The following is a 14,166-nucleotide window of genomic DNA, read 5'->3' on the forward strand; positions in this document are numbered from 1 at the left end:
GAAATGATTGGCGCGACTTTCACTGTCCGCCATCTTATCTTGCTGTTATTTGACACAGGTTTACTAAGTCAAGGGCAATAACTCCATAACTGCTCTTCCGATAATTACCAAAATCGTACTTGACTGAGATCTCATCAATATATACACGAATACCAAGTTTCGTCAAGATAGGATAAAAACTGCAGACTCTATCGTGGATACGCGTTAAATTTCCCTTGAAGGCGCGATAATAGAGGCTACAGTTTTTATCCTATCTTCATGAAACTTAGTATGCATGTATATATTGAGGAGATCTCGGTCAATTCGAAATTAATAATAATTGGATGAACGGTTTCAGAGTTATTGCCCTTGCCTTGTAGGCACGATAGAGACTACAGTTTTTATACGCCTACATGGAAATGTGAACATATATTGCCGTCGCCCCTGTCCGTCCGTCCATCGGTCCACATTTCTTGCATGCACGACAGAAGCTACATCTTTAATCTGATCTTGATGAGACTTAGTATGCATGTATATATTGTTGAGATCCCGATCAAGTTCGAAATTGGTAATAATCGGATGAAAGGTTTAAGAGTTATTGCCCTTGACTTAGTAAAAACGCGTTAAATTTGGCTTGTATGCACGATTAAGGCTGCAATTTTTATCTGATCTTGGTGAAGCTTAACATGCATGTATATATTGTTGAGATCTCGGTCAAGGTCGAAATTGGTAATAATCGGATGAAAGGTTTAAGAGTTATTGCCCTTGACTTAGTAAAAACGCGTTAAATTTGGCTTGTATGCACGATTAAGGCTGCAATTTTTATCTGATCTTGGTGAAGCTTAACATGCATGTATATATTGTTGAAATCTCGGTCAAGGTCGAAATTGGTAATAATCGGAAGAATGGGTTCAGAGTTATTACCCATAATTAGTAAAAACGCGTCAAATTTCGCTTGTATGCACGATAAAGGCTGCAATTTTTTTTATCTGATCTTGAAACTTGGTATGCTTGTATATATTGTTAAGATCTCGGTCAAGTTCGAAATTGGTAATAATGGGATGAAAGTTTTCGGAGTAATCGCCCTTGACTTAGTAAAAACACGTTAAATTTTGCTTGTATGCACGATAAAGGCTGCAATTTTTTTTCCATTCTTGATGAAAAGTAGTATACATGTATATATATGGATGAGATCTTGGTCAAGTTCGAAATTGGTAATAATCGGATGAAACATTTCAGAGTTATTTATTGCCCTTGACTTAGTTGATTCTCCCAAATGTACATGCCTAGAGTGAAGCAGACACTTTATTTAGAAATTAGTGTTTTTCGTAAATACGAAATAATGAATTCGTTAGAGCGAAAGAGTATCATATATTTCGTTTAAACGAAATATTTAGTTTTAATTAATTATTTCGATTAAACGAATTAATTATTACGTTAAAACAAAATATTTTTTCATTAAATCGAATTAATTATCACGTCATAACGAAATATTATTTTGTTTAAATGAATTATTATTTTGTTTACTCTCAAATGGAAGGGGCATCGGCAGCTCTCTTACAAGTCTCTCGCGAAGACTCGTGGAAAAAGCTCAAGTGGACATCCGGCTTTACTAATAAATTCTGTGGGTGTGGTACTTTATTTTTTTGGTTTTTTTTTTTAGATGTCACGACGTTTATCCAAAAACATTCTCGAATCTGTGTCGATCTCAGAAGCGATTATATCACCCTTATGTCGGCCTTAACATGCTCTGGGCTAATTTTCAGGACAATTTTTCGGTGTGACATGCTAGAGGTAGTAAGAAATGATCAGTGTATTCTGACACTGCATACGACTCACTAACACAGTCAGATATAATCGGGCGGCCTTTAGGATTCTTGTGGATTTTAGGCAAAGTGTACAAATGTCTCTCGCGACAATCAGGTTTGGCAGACAGATAGTCATATTGTTTCTGTTTGAGATAACTAGTTTTGACTAAATCGGCAAGAATATTGTTAATCATGTTAGCAGTTTCTTTGACAATCGGTTTCGGTAAAATGGCATAATGTTTAGGATTATTCAGTTGATTCTCTGCTTCTGAAACGTAATCCTCCCTAATCAGAATGACACAACATGAACCTTTGTCACTTTTTTTTAAATAACAATGCTATCGTCTTTCTTAAGTAAGTTTAACGTTCCACTCGTGTGAGATTAGGCTTTTCGTGTGTTATGGAAAGGTTCGTTGTTTGGCTATTCATACTAGCAAATGCTTTTAATATTTCAGGATGGATGGCGGCCTGAGGGGGTGTCCACGTGGATTTAGGAATAAACATTGTTCTAGCACCACGTGGGGGTGGTTTCGAAAAAAATATGTGCAGCTAAGGTTTCGTTGAAATCGTTCAATGGATGGTTGGCCATCTTTGGTGTGGGAATAAACTTAAGTCCACGGTCTAAGATTGAATGCTGAGGGGGTGTGAGAATTTTGCGGCTCAAGTTAACTACAGTTTGGCCTAGCGGTGCCCTCTCAGTATTTTTATCCCCAGTAATTAGTTTAAAGACTTACTCGATGCTTGAAGCTGGTGTATCCGAATTCTTCTACGTAGGGTGGTAAGATTCTTGCGCTGTTGATACTGGACTCAATCATCATGTTGTTGAGGGTGCTGAGGTTCCGTTGTGCTTTCTTCGAGAATTTATTTGAGATGGGTATACATGTGAAGAGGATCTTTGAGTTTGGGAAGGTTTTGTTGGCTGTAGCGATTAATTTCGGAGATTGGTTAAAGGAGGTCTTTGGTAGCTGATCACCTACATAAAGAATAACGATAGTAAGGTTTGGATCATGGTCGTATGATTCCAGGATTGACTTTATGTGATGGATTTGGGCACCGGGGTAAGAATGTATTTCAGTGTCTTAACTAGTTTTGGTAATTCGATTCATGTTAGATGATCCTTTAATTGTAGATTTATTTAGAGCAGGTAGCTTTCATAATGATTTGTCCTTGGTCTGGTGACAATAGGGTTTGGTAGCGGATATAATGGTTGTCGACGGGGTGATTGGTACTGGTTTGGTAGTTGTTAGAATTGTAGCATTGGAAACAGACTGGGATCTGGTTCAAAGGGGGGGGGGGATAAATGTCTCGACTTGGATGGAGACTGAGGGGTGGTTTGCTGGTCCAAAAAGCACAGAAGGAAGAAAGGTTGTCGGATCCTGGATCACGCGGTGAAGATTCAGATGGCGTGGAAGGGGAAGACGAGTCTGAAAGTGAAAAGAGAAGGAGAGTGCCTTCTCTACGAGAGCGTTTACCTATGTCTGCTGAACTAGGCGTAGGTAAAATTTAGGCTTTAGTTCGGTAGCGTGGTGACTCTAGATGGTGCAGGTGTAGTGTCCATTTCAGTTAGTACAGATATGGTTACTCTGGTTTTGGTTTCGTTGATTGTCTGGTAGAATTTGGTGATTACAGCCTGAGTGAGGCGTTTCCCATAGGAGCGGCGGGCCCAGGACAGGGCATGAGAAACGATGCGGTCGACGGCAGGTGGGGATAGAGGACTCGGTACGAGTGGTGGTCAGCTTCTCTTGAGGGGTGCTTTGGTAATGGTCGATCAGGACTTGCGTATCCTTAGAGAGCCATGTCCGATTGGGGGATCTAATATTCGTGTCGACAGCTGATGTTTTCATTGCTGGACGGATAAAACGATCCAACTCAGAGACTATGCGTTTGAAGGTAAACGCTGGTTGGCCTTGCTGTTGAAGGGTAAGGATTGCCAAATGATGGAACAAAACTTGGAAGCTTCACAAAGGGTTCTTCCTTCTGATGAGTGGGGACTGGTTGGCGTCGGGGGGCTGGTAGTCGTTTCTGTTGTTGGTCAGGTCGGTGGTTACCTCTGGGTTGGTAGGCCGTGTTGTATGTAGGTCGGACATGGGGTGGGATATAGCTGGATGGGTTGGTTGGTGGTCGGCGATTGGTAGGTGGTAGAGGTCGATGTAAGACAGGGCCGTTGTAGGGTTTGGTTGACGATTAGTGTTTCTATGTCTGGCTTCTTGCCAGTGGTTGTTGTAGTTGGGGAAAATTATGACAATAACTTGAGGTTAGAAAGGGAATGTACAGCGGATGTGACAGGAGGAAACTGTATATGCTAGCGTGAAGATGTGGGGATCAAATTAAGCAAATAAGTCAAACTGGGTTTGGGGATATATAAAGTAAGATGAAAGTTATGATGAACAATGCAAAAATATATATTTAGGTGATAAATAACGCTAACAATGATTTGAAAAATTATAACAACTAAAACAAAAACTTATGCAATTGTCACGAACCTGTTTTCGAAGTATTATCCTTTTTCAAGTGTCAAGGAATGGTTATGAAATGAGATTAAATTTGCGATTTATATAGTAGTCAGTTAAAGAGTATGGAAAGTCTTAATATGGTGTACTTTTGTATTTGATGAATAATTAATGCCACTATCCTTTTCGCGGAAAAAAAATTCGTGAGGGTGAAAAAGTGATATTTTGATGGAAAATCGATGATTTGTACGGAAAACCACGAGCACGTTCCGGAAATATCCGAATGTACGCTAATGTATGCGTGACGTAAATTATGGACTTGACGCGGTGGTTTCTGGGAACGCTACACTGACAGATAAACAATGTGGCGGGTGTTATGTATTATAATGAAAACGATTCGTCAAGCACTCACAGTTCATCTCATTCTGAAGACGAAGAAGATGAATACGAAATATTTGGGGTGTGGTGGGCTACCAGTTCGAGCCAGTTAGGCGTCCTCGGGAAGGGATGACTGACAGTGAAAGGCCAAACCAGGACGATGACACTGCCGAAATTCATGAAAATGGAGATCGATTCAGAAATAAATTTATAATGACTGGTTCGTAGCGTTCATTTTGTATTAAAAATCGCCCGCTTAAAAATATTCATATCTTCTCTCGATGAAAACCTTTACAGAATTAAAATATCTTGATTAGTCTTTGAGATATTCCATGATGAATGGGGTAATAGTGGAGAAATAGGGTCGTTATTATCTTCACACTCATTTTATAAGTGATATACGGAACAAGTCATTATAAGATTAAAACTATTTTATAATATATGTAACTTAATCATAATTTATTTTAAAGACAATAGGTAATTTTCATAACATCATGAGTCCCTACATTCCCAAAGTGAATTGGTAAAACACTCACATCGGATAGGCCTACCAATTAATGATAAAGTGAAAGTAGACCTTCTGATCAAATAATTGAAATAATATGAAATCCGCTCAAAATATATTTTAAATTAAGAAATGATAGTTTTAAATCATTTATGAGTTTAGTGTTTGATATAAACTTTCCAATTTAGAATATTTTAGTGAAATAAATAACAGACTGAGAGTTTTCAGTCAACGCCTTGAAGTCAGCCCTTTTCAATTGTACGAATTTGGCCCATACCAGCGTCTTTTGGAAAGCCGTGTTAACTGTTTTCTTTACAGGTATCTTTAACGGGAATTAAACACAAATCGTCTTTTTTTTACTTATACATGTATCTTAATTATCGATTATAAGATTGGAATTGGATACAATAGGATATATAGAAACATTCACGGTAGGCGTCACGTGGCCCATAATTGACTTTCCATACACTTAAATACAGGTTTTTGATTTTCTAAAAATTATTGAGTGAATCATGTCATATCTTTGATCAGTTGAGGATTAGGATTATTTTTGATTTCTTAATTAGTTGAGTCATATCTTTGATCAATTGAGGATTATAGAAATATTGGATTAGATTTTGATTATATCTAAGTAATACTTCAGGAGGATTAGATTATCTCTGAGTACAATTAACATAAAAGAAAAACATAAAAAACAGAAAACAAAAATATAAAATAAATAAACATGAGAAATATTTGATAAAATAAGCGGGATTAGTGAATTGTAAATTGATTAGAACTAACTTTGAATTTTGATTATACCCGAGTAGTAATTTAAAAGTATGGATTAGATTATCTCGGAGTATAATTTACACGAAAGAAAAACAGTAAACTTAGTAAAAACGCTTCACATTTTGCTTGTAGTCATGATACAGGGTGCAGTTTTTATCTGATCTCGATGAAACTTGTATGCATGTACAATTGATGAGATCTCAAGTTAAAAAATGGTAATAATTGGTCTGATAGAGACTACATTTTTTATTCGTGTTTTTTGAAGGTATGAGACCTGCGTACAGCTTGAAATTAGTAACAATCGGATGATTGGTTTCACATATTAAACCACTATATTAATATACATATTATCATTACTGACGCTGGCAGGGGCGTATGTTACCTTACCTGGCCTAATCAAATCTAACAAAAAAGCAAATTCTTAGAATTTATGAATGCACAAGTAAGGAAAAGCTCAGAAATTATACTAATGTTAATTTGGCCCAATATCGTATATAACATATTTGAGTTGGCATTATATGTATTTGGCTGTTAATAACAAAAAGATATATTACTAAACTTTTGACGAAGACGAAGTCTATTTATAATGAAATAAAAGGCTGATCCGAAAATGACAGCTTATAAGTCGGTGTCTCTTAGATCAAACTATTCATGCATTTAATAATACTATCAGGTGTTACATACCATGCCGGTTCAATGGTAGATCAGATTAACTTTGTTAAGACACAATTGAAATTTACTTAAAGATATATTTACCTTTAATAATCCATTGTTCATAATTGAAATGTAAAAATCTTTTTTATCAGCATTTTCATATTTTGGTTTATGATTGTTTTAATGATTAACGCTGTATTCCCGTCACAGCTGCATAATAATCATAATTATGATCAAGACCTTAACTGGCAGTTGTATGTATTATTTAAAGAAAATGCATACATTGTGTTAAAAGAATTTTATTCCCAAATGGGAAAGAAAAAGTCCCAATGATAGGTAACTCAAACTAGTAGCTCTAACGGAAATAAGTAGCTCAAATTGGTAATTAACCCAACCGAAAAACACAATGTAAATGGCCTTGACTCGTATGATCAGTTTACAAATATAATTATGTGGATATATAGCTTAGAGTCGTTGTCACCATTTACCGTAGCCAGGAAACCTGTCAATAGATTAGAATATATACAATAGACTAGTGTGGCTTGTATAGTAGGGCAATATAAACGATAATCTTAAATCCAAATACGTTCGAGATTAAACAGTAGGGTAGTTAATGTTTATAAGATATTCATGATAAGGATAGAATCTACATTTTAAACTTTCAATTAAAGGAAAAAAACATGTATATCATAGTGAAATATGGAAATAATGAATCATTATTGTGCAATCCAAATAGTGCTGTGATTAATTTACTCTCAAGCATTAAGTCCAGGGCAGGCTTTGCTAATACAAATAAGATATTGGACCTTTCTGACGAAACAGGTATGTTTTAATAACTATATAACCGGATAACAAATATGTTGCTGTATGAAGATGGAGTTAAAAACAAGCTTGGCTTATTCTTATTCAGCTCCTAACATAAATACAAAATCACTTTCCAAAATAAATATCGAAGAGTAAATGGGTGTAGTAAAATTAAAATTGCATTCTCTTACTTTTTCGAAAAAACAAACTCTTAATAATTTATGCAATGAACCTCAACAGCAACAAACTTTATGAGTTTTATTTGTTGGGAAGACCCTCAAAGGGAAGTTTCGAGAGGCTGACTTTTCTCGTTTCACCATTTTCCACATTAAGATTTTCCTCACCTTGTCGTCCATGGGACCCTCTCATCTACCCAAAACTAAGTATTCTATTATCATGAACCCCAGCTTTGTATTTTCTTTTTATTTGTCCGCACTACAAGCAGTTAAAATCTTTCAGATTGTACACCCAGCAATCGGGGATATTTATTTGGAACCAAAGAAGGACATAGTCTTTTGCTGGCATACGCATGTATGGGAGTATGGCAAGGCAGGTGCTGCGGCTTAAACTGCTTTGTCACTGCCTGTCTCTCCCTTTTCTTTGCCTTACAACGATTTCAAATCGGTCTTAAAGATTTTATTCAACATCGATGGGATGCTTCAGACACTAATTACAAACTTCTTGACATCAAACCTGACTGGTCCGCCATCTATTGTGAAGTCGTTTTGAGTCGCTCTCGTTTTAGTCACTCACTTATCAACTGTTATCTGCTTAAGAGAGAGCCTCAACCAGTTTGTGAGCACAGCCATCTTAGCCTGACAGTAAAACACATCCTGTTTGAGTGCGAGCATCTCAAACCGTGCTATATCAGTAATATCTTTGTCACTGAACCTCAATTTCTTGATATAGGCATACAATAATGGCTGGTATTATATTACAGAATAGTTTCGTGATATCACAGTCATTCGCAGTCTTCCGACCAGCAACCATGTCAGGAGGAAAAAGTCAGGATAATGTGTGGGCATACTTCATGAATTTAAAATTAATTCATTAATGTGTATATTATGGCCGTACGGAGCACCTTAGGCGCAAATTTCAATACTTTTTAAAATTATTTCGTTTCAGTGTTTTTCGTAAATACGAAATAATGAATTCGTTAGAGCGAAAGAGTATCATATATTTCGTTTAAACGAAATATTTAGTTTTAATTAATTATTTCGATTAAACGAATTAATTATTACGTTAAAACAAAATATTTTTTCATTAAATCGAATTAACTATCACGTTATAACGAAATATTATTTTGCTTAAATGAATTATTATTTTGTTTACTCTCAAATGAGAGGGGCATCGGCAGCTCTCTTACAAGTCTCTCACGAAGAATCGCAGAAAAAGCTCAAGTGGACATCCGGCTTTACTAATAAATTCTGTGGGTGTGATACTTTATTTTTTTGCTTTTTTTAGATGTCACGACGCTTATCCAAAAACATTCTCGAATCCGTGTCGATCTCAGAGGCGATTATATCACCCTTATGTCGGCCTTAACATGCTCTGGGCTAATTTTCAGGACAATTTTTCGGTGTGACACGGACTATAACATATAATATTAAAACATAAAATATAACGTCCAAATGTAATTTCAGAAATTTATTTCCGACTGCATTCTCGGCGTCAACATTTTTACCTTGTTAAATATTCATTTACTATTGATTTTAAATTTGTATTCAATTAGTTATATACTAAACTATAGGCATACAACAATCAATTTAAAAATTTGGATTATTGTAATAATTTCCATCAAATACCAAAATTTCCAACAAAAACCGAAACCAGGACAATTAAAGTATTAATATTTTTTATACGCTCACATAGAGATAATATTTTTGATGCCTAATTTCGAGCCTAATTGATATGACAAAATAGTTTGGATGGGCATCACATCCGGGGTACACTTTTCAATCATGTAGAATAGAATTTGTTCCAATTAATAACTTAGCTTACAGATACATGAATGCTTTGGCCAGATTTTGTTATGAGTGACTTTTTCACTTTTTTCGCTTCTTTGATGTATACATCTCACAATCTGCATATTATGTCCAGTCAATAAACCTAATTTTCGTGCATTTCCGGAAAGGATTAATAATTGTGCGACCTCGCATTTGCTTGTTTTGATTAACATGGGTTTTCAGTTCAATGTCAATGAAAGAATGAATCCAGTAGTTTCAAGCAAGGTAAACTGTATTAATGTCTACTTTGACAAATACAAAATGGAGGATTTCAGTTTTTACCAAACGTCACAAGTTTTTATCGGTCGAATTTCCTTATAATCCCTAGCTGTAATCGGAATTCCATGTGTTGTCTGCTAAAATGTAGTCCAACGAACGAAGTCACGTGATCAACTAGCGGATTCCGTGTCCGCAGAAAAATCCTATGGAACACAAAGTGGACCATATTCTTATGTTGTTTCAATGACTTTTAGCAATAAATCAGGCTACGTATCTTATTTTGTCAGTCACTTTTTTGGTTATTTGAAGGACTTGTCATTAGTTATAATGAATTGATATTAAAGATAAATACTAAGAGTAGTTTATTATACCACTGGGTATCCAAACAACGCGTTTTTCTCGACTTATTTATAGATCGAACATGGTACACGAAAATAGGTGACGCATTTTGCCGCCGTTGCCGAGTTGGTTACTCTAGAAATATGCGTCAAAGTGAGGGATTCATAAAGAAAATCAAAACAAACCAATTTTAATTATTTTGTAGAATATAAACTTAAATTTTTAACTTTGACGAAATTCGGTGTTGAATCCTTATATGCACCACTGTATATAATTAATTCTGTGACAAAAAGTTTGGGTAAGTGTTGCACATTCGGATTAATTCCAATTTACACTTTACATTTAGAGTCGCAGCATAATTCGTATGGAATAGATTTGTTCAAATTAAAACTTAGCATACAGATACCTCAATGCCCCGATCCGTTTGTGTTAAAACGCAGATGTTGATTGTCAATTTTTAACCTTGGCCTTAGATAAAATTGACCAATGCAAGGCAAAAGGTCATTGATCGGGGATTTCCAACAAACATTTGATGTTCCGCTTTGTGCCACACATGTTTCAGTATAACTCTTGATTCTATTCAAGAACAAGAATGTGCAGACGGTACTTATCCTTTTCTTTGCCAAAATCATCCCGTTATAGAACGTGTACTTTTCATCCTTCTTTTAAGGTTAACATTGCTGAGGTAGAGATGTTTTGTCATTAGCGATATACGATCCTCAAGGGTTAATAGCTCCGGCTCTTTTGCCATGTAAGTGAGGTTATCTGAAATATAAAAGATAGCTTGCCAGGCAATGTAACATACGCCCACTACCAGCTGTCAGAAATGATAACAAAGTCTGTAGTGGTTTAATATGTGAAACCTATCATCCGATTTCTAATAATTTCAAGCTTTACTTAGATCTCATACCAAGTTTCATCAAGATCATATAAAAAATGTAGTCTCTATCAGGTCTACAAGCCAAATTAGATGCATTGAATTAATTCAAGGGCACTAACTCCAAAACCGTTCACAGATTATTACCAATTTCATCTTGACTGAGATCTTGTCCATATATATACATACATACGAAGTTTCATCGAGATCAGATAAAAACTGCACCCTGTTTCATGACTACAAGTCAAATTTGTAGGGTTTTTACTAAATCAAGGGCAATAACCCTGAAATCGTTCATCCAATCATTACTACCTTCAAACTTGACCGAGATCTCATCAATACATACATGCATACTAAGTTACATCAAGATCAGATAAAATTGCAGCCTTTATCGTGCATACAAGCCAAAGTTAACGCGTTTTTACTAAGTCAAGGGCCATTACTCTGAAACCGTTCATCCGATTATTACCAATTTCGAACTTGATCGAGTTCTCATCAATATATACATGCATACCAAGTTTCATCAAGATCAGATAAAAACTGTAGCCTCTATCGTGCATACAACAAATGTGGACGGACGGACGGACAGGGGCGACGGCAATATACGTCCACATTTCCATTTGGGCGTATAAAGATAAATAAGGTTGGCACCACAAGTCTACTGGGCAAGGAACTAGACAAAATTTGACAAGTTTTTACTTAGTCAAGGATAATAACCGAAACCCTTTATTCGATCGTTACCAATTTCGAACTCGACTGAGACCTCATCAATACATACATACCAAGTTTCATAAAGATAGAATAAAGCCAAGTTTTTACTAAGTCAATGGCAGTAAATCCGAAATCGTTCATCCGAATAATACCAATTTCGAACTTGATTGAGATCTCATCAATATATATACATGCATACCAAGTTTCATCGAGATCAAATAAAAACTGTAGTCCCTGTCGTGCCTACAAATTTGACGCGTTTTACTAAGGCAAGGGCAACAACCCCGAAGCCATTCATCTTATTTAGCTAACATTTCCATGTGGGTGTATAAAAGAATGTCGTCACATATGACCGCTGACGTCATGATATTGGTAATATCTGCATACAAATGAAATTAATTCACTTCAAAATATTAATAATGATGGGTAATTCTATATTTTAGGTTTGGTAAAAGAATTAGATGCACACAAAAAGGACTACGCATCAAAATTTTTATCTTCACATACCACGTATGTTTTAGTGGAAAAGGAATTATTGGAGGATGGACACATATTGAAAGACGTCACGCCTGTAACTGTGGGCTCTAAAGAATTTGTTTATACGCCATTACTAGATGAATACGCCGAATTATTTCCTGAATTTAAAGTCCATGTGCAAGAGATAGAACTAAGAAAGCAACGACGCCAGTTAACTAAATCGCCAAGTCCAGCAGGTCGATTTCCGAAAAGTAAACGAACACAGAATAAACAGAAAAGTAAACGATCTACAACACCTCGTGAATAGTGTTGTGTTGGACAGGCATTCTGGCTAAATCGGCTAATTTCATAGCGATAATAATCATATGCTTCAATGCATCTATAAAACTAGAGAGTTGCCATGTTAGTAACATAATAAGAGCAGAAGTAAATAAAAAGCAAATACTTCAGACATTTTGTACATTGGTGTATACTTTTATGTATACTCACTCAATGCTTCGATCACAATATAAGAATACAATAATACATCGCTTTGTGCGCTGTACTTCTTACGTAGCACAATTTACATTGTATATCATTTGAGCATCATTATATATTCATACGATTTGACGTATTTCAACCTAATTTACATAAGTAAGCTTTATCAAATGGGCTACCATGACGTCATATTTGTTTTTTAAATTTTGCACAATATCGAAAATGGTTCGGGATGATATGCCCAATAGACTGCTAATTGCCTGAAAACCTGATATTATATTGATGGAAAAAATAAATCACACGATAACGTGCAAACAGTGGGTAAAAAGTCGATACAATTAGAGTAAATGTAGCTACGTTTCGGGACTAATCCCTTTATCAAGCGAAAAAAAACCTCACTAAACTGACAAAAATGTAACATTCAGGGAGATAATAAACTCTAAAGATATAGGTCACAGAAAAATGAGATATGTAAACTAATTTAAATATGAGAACTGTTTGTTCGTCCCTGCAGGTGCTAAGGTTCCATGACGATGAAATTTTTGTTTTTTTCGCTAGATAAAGGGATAAGTCCCGAAACGTAGCTACATTTACTCTAATTGTATCGACTTGATTGATCCCCCCACCCAGTTTACGGTTTGTCACCGAGGAGCAGGCTCAGGCTTCAAGTAAATTTTGGTTTCATTTCCATGCTGGTCGAGTAGCAGCTTCTCGGATGGGAGATCTTTGTTACACGAACATAACAAAGCTAGCCAAATCTCGTATAAGAACCCGAATGTTACCAGACACAAACAAGTTCTCAAACCATGCAACCAAATGGGGATGTAAACATGAAAACTATGCAAGAGAATTTTCCTTGATAAAATTCAAAACATTTCACGAACATTTCCAGTTGTTAGTAAGATATGGAAATTCAAATACGACATCTTTTTGAAATTTTGAATTTGAAAAAAATAGTTTTGAATTTGATAAAATAATTTTAAATTTTTTTTCTATTTTTGTGAATGTTGTAATCAAGCCTACGAGCAAAAGCTACGTCATTGTCAAAGAGTTTTATATAGAAACTAAGAGTCAGCATTATCACGTGACCATTACCATTCCAGGTAGTTTTACCGTGAATACCCGGATGTTCCGTTCTTTATAATGGACGGTCATCGATAGACAAACTTATTCCTTTCGACGTACAAAGAAGGATGTTGGGCTACATAATTTCACGAAATAAAGATCTTTTTTAAGGTGTAAAGCCGATTTGTTCATTTTAAGTTAATGTAAAAGCCTAAATCTTGGTATTTCTTCAGCTGGCAGGTCAGCTGATTCATCATACTACTTTTTAGAAATCTAAAGAGCCATGCCAAATATAGCTGATATTACGACCAAAATTTACCAAAAGGATTTAAATCATTAACTTAATTTTCTGAAAATTTACGATAGATAGTAAAAATAATTTTACATTCAAAAGGCTTCACATAACATTACGGTCGCGGGGTCGGAAAAATATTCGAACTGTGCCTATACTCGAAAATTACTGCTCTGTTATAATAACTCTATGGTCTATATCGATCTAGGCCTACTCTCAGAGTGGGGGTTCAGAATTTATACTGGGCTGCGGACATTGCAAGGGGTAACTTGCGAATAATATCATTTAAAGAAAAATATAGGACCACACCGGCCCTACATCCCTTACCAAAAATAGCGATGCAATCGTAATACG

At 35.6% G+C, this 14,166-nt stretch overlaps 1 protein-coding gene across 1 annotated transcript; it reads left to right on the plus strand.

Moving 5' to 3' along the window:
• Window positions 1–7,132: 7,132 nt before the first annotated feature.
• On the plus strand, window positions 7,133–12,581 carry LOTGIDRAFT_229456 (hypothetical protein). The gene is made up of 3 exons (XM_009065572.1): window positions 7,133–7,367; window positions 10,119–10,211; window positions 11,945–12,581. The coding sequence occupies exons 1-3, from the start codon at window positions 7,226–7,228 to the stop codon at window positions 12,283–12,285; spliced, it is 576 nt and encodes a 191-aa protein (XP_009063820.1). The 5' UTR covers window positions 7,133–7,225; the 3' UTR covers window positions 12,286–12,581.
• The last annotated feature ends 1,585 nt before the right edge of the window (window positions 12,582–14,166 follow it).

The sequence above is a fragment of the Lottia gigantea genome, assembly GCF_000327385.1.
Source record: "Lottia gigantea unplaced genomic scaffold LOTGIsca_7, whole genome shotgun sequence".
Taxonomy (NCBI): domain Eukaryota; kingdom Metazoa; phylum Mollusca; class Gastropoda; family Lottiidae; genus Lottia; species Lottia gigantea.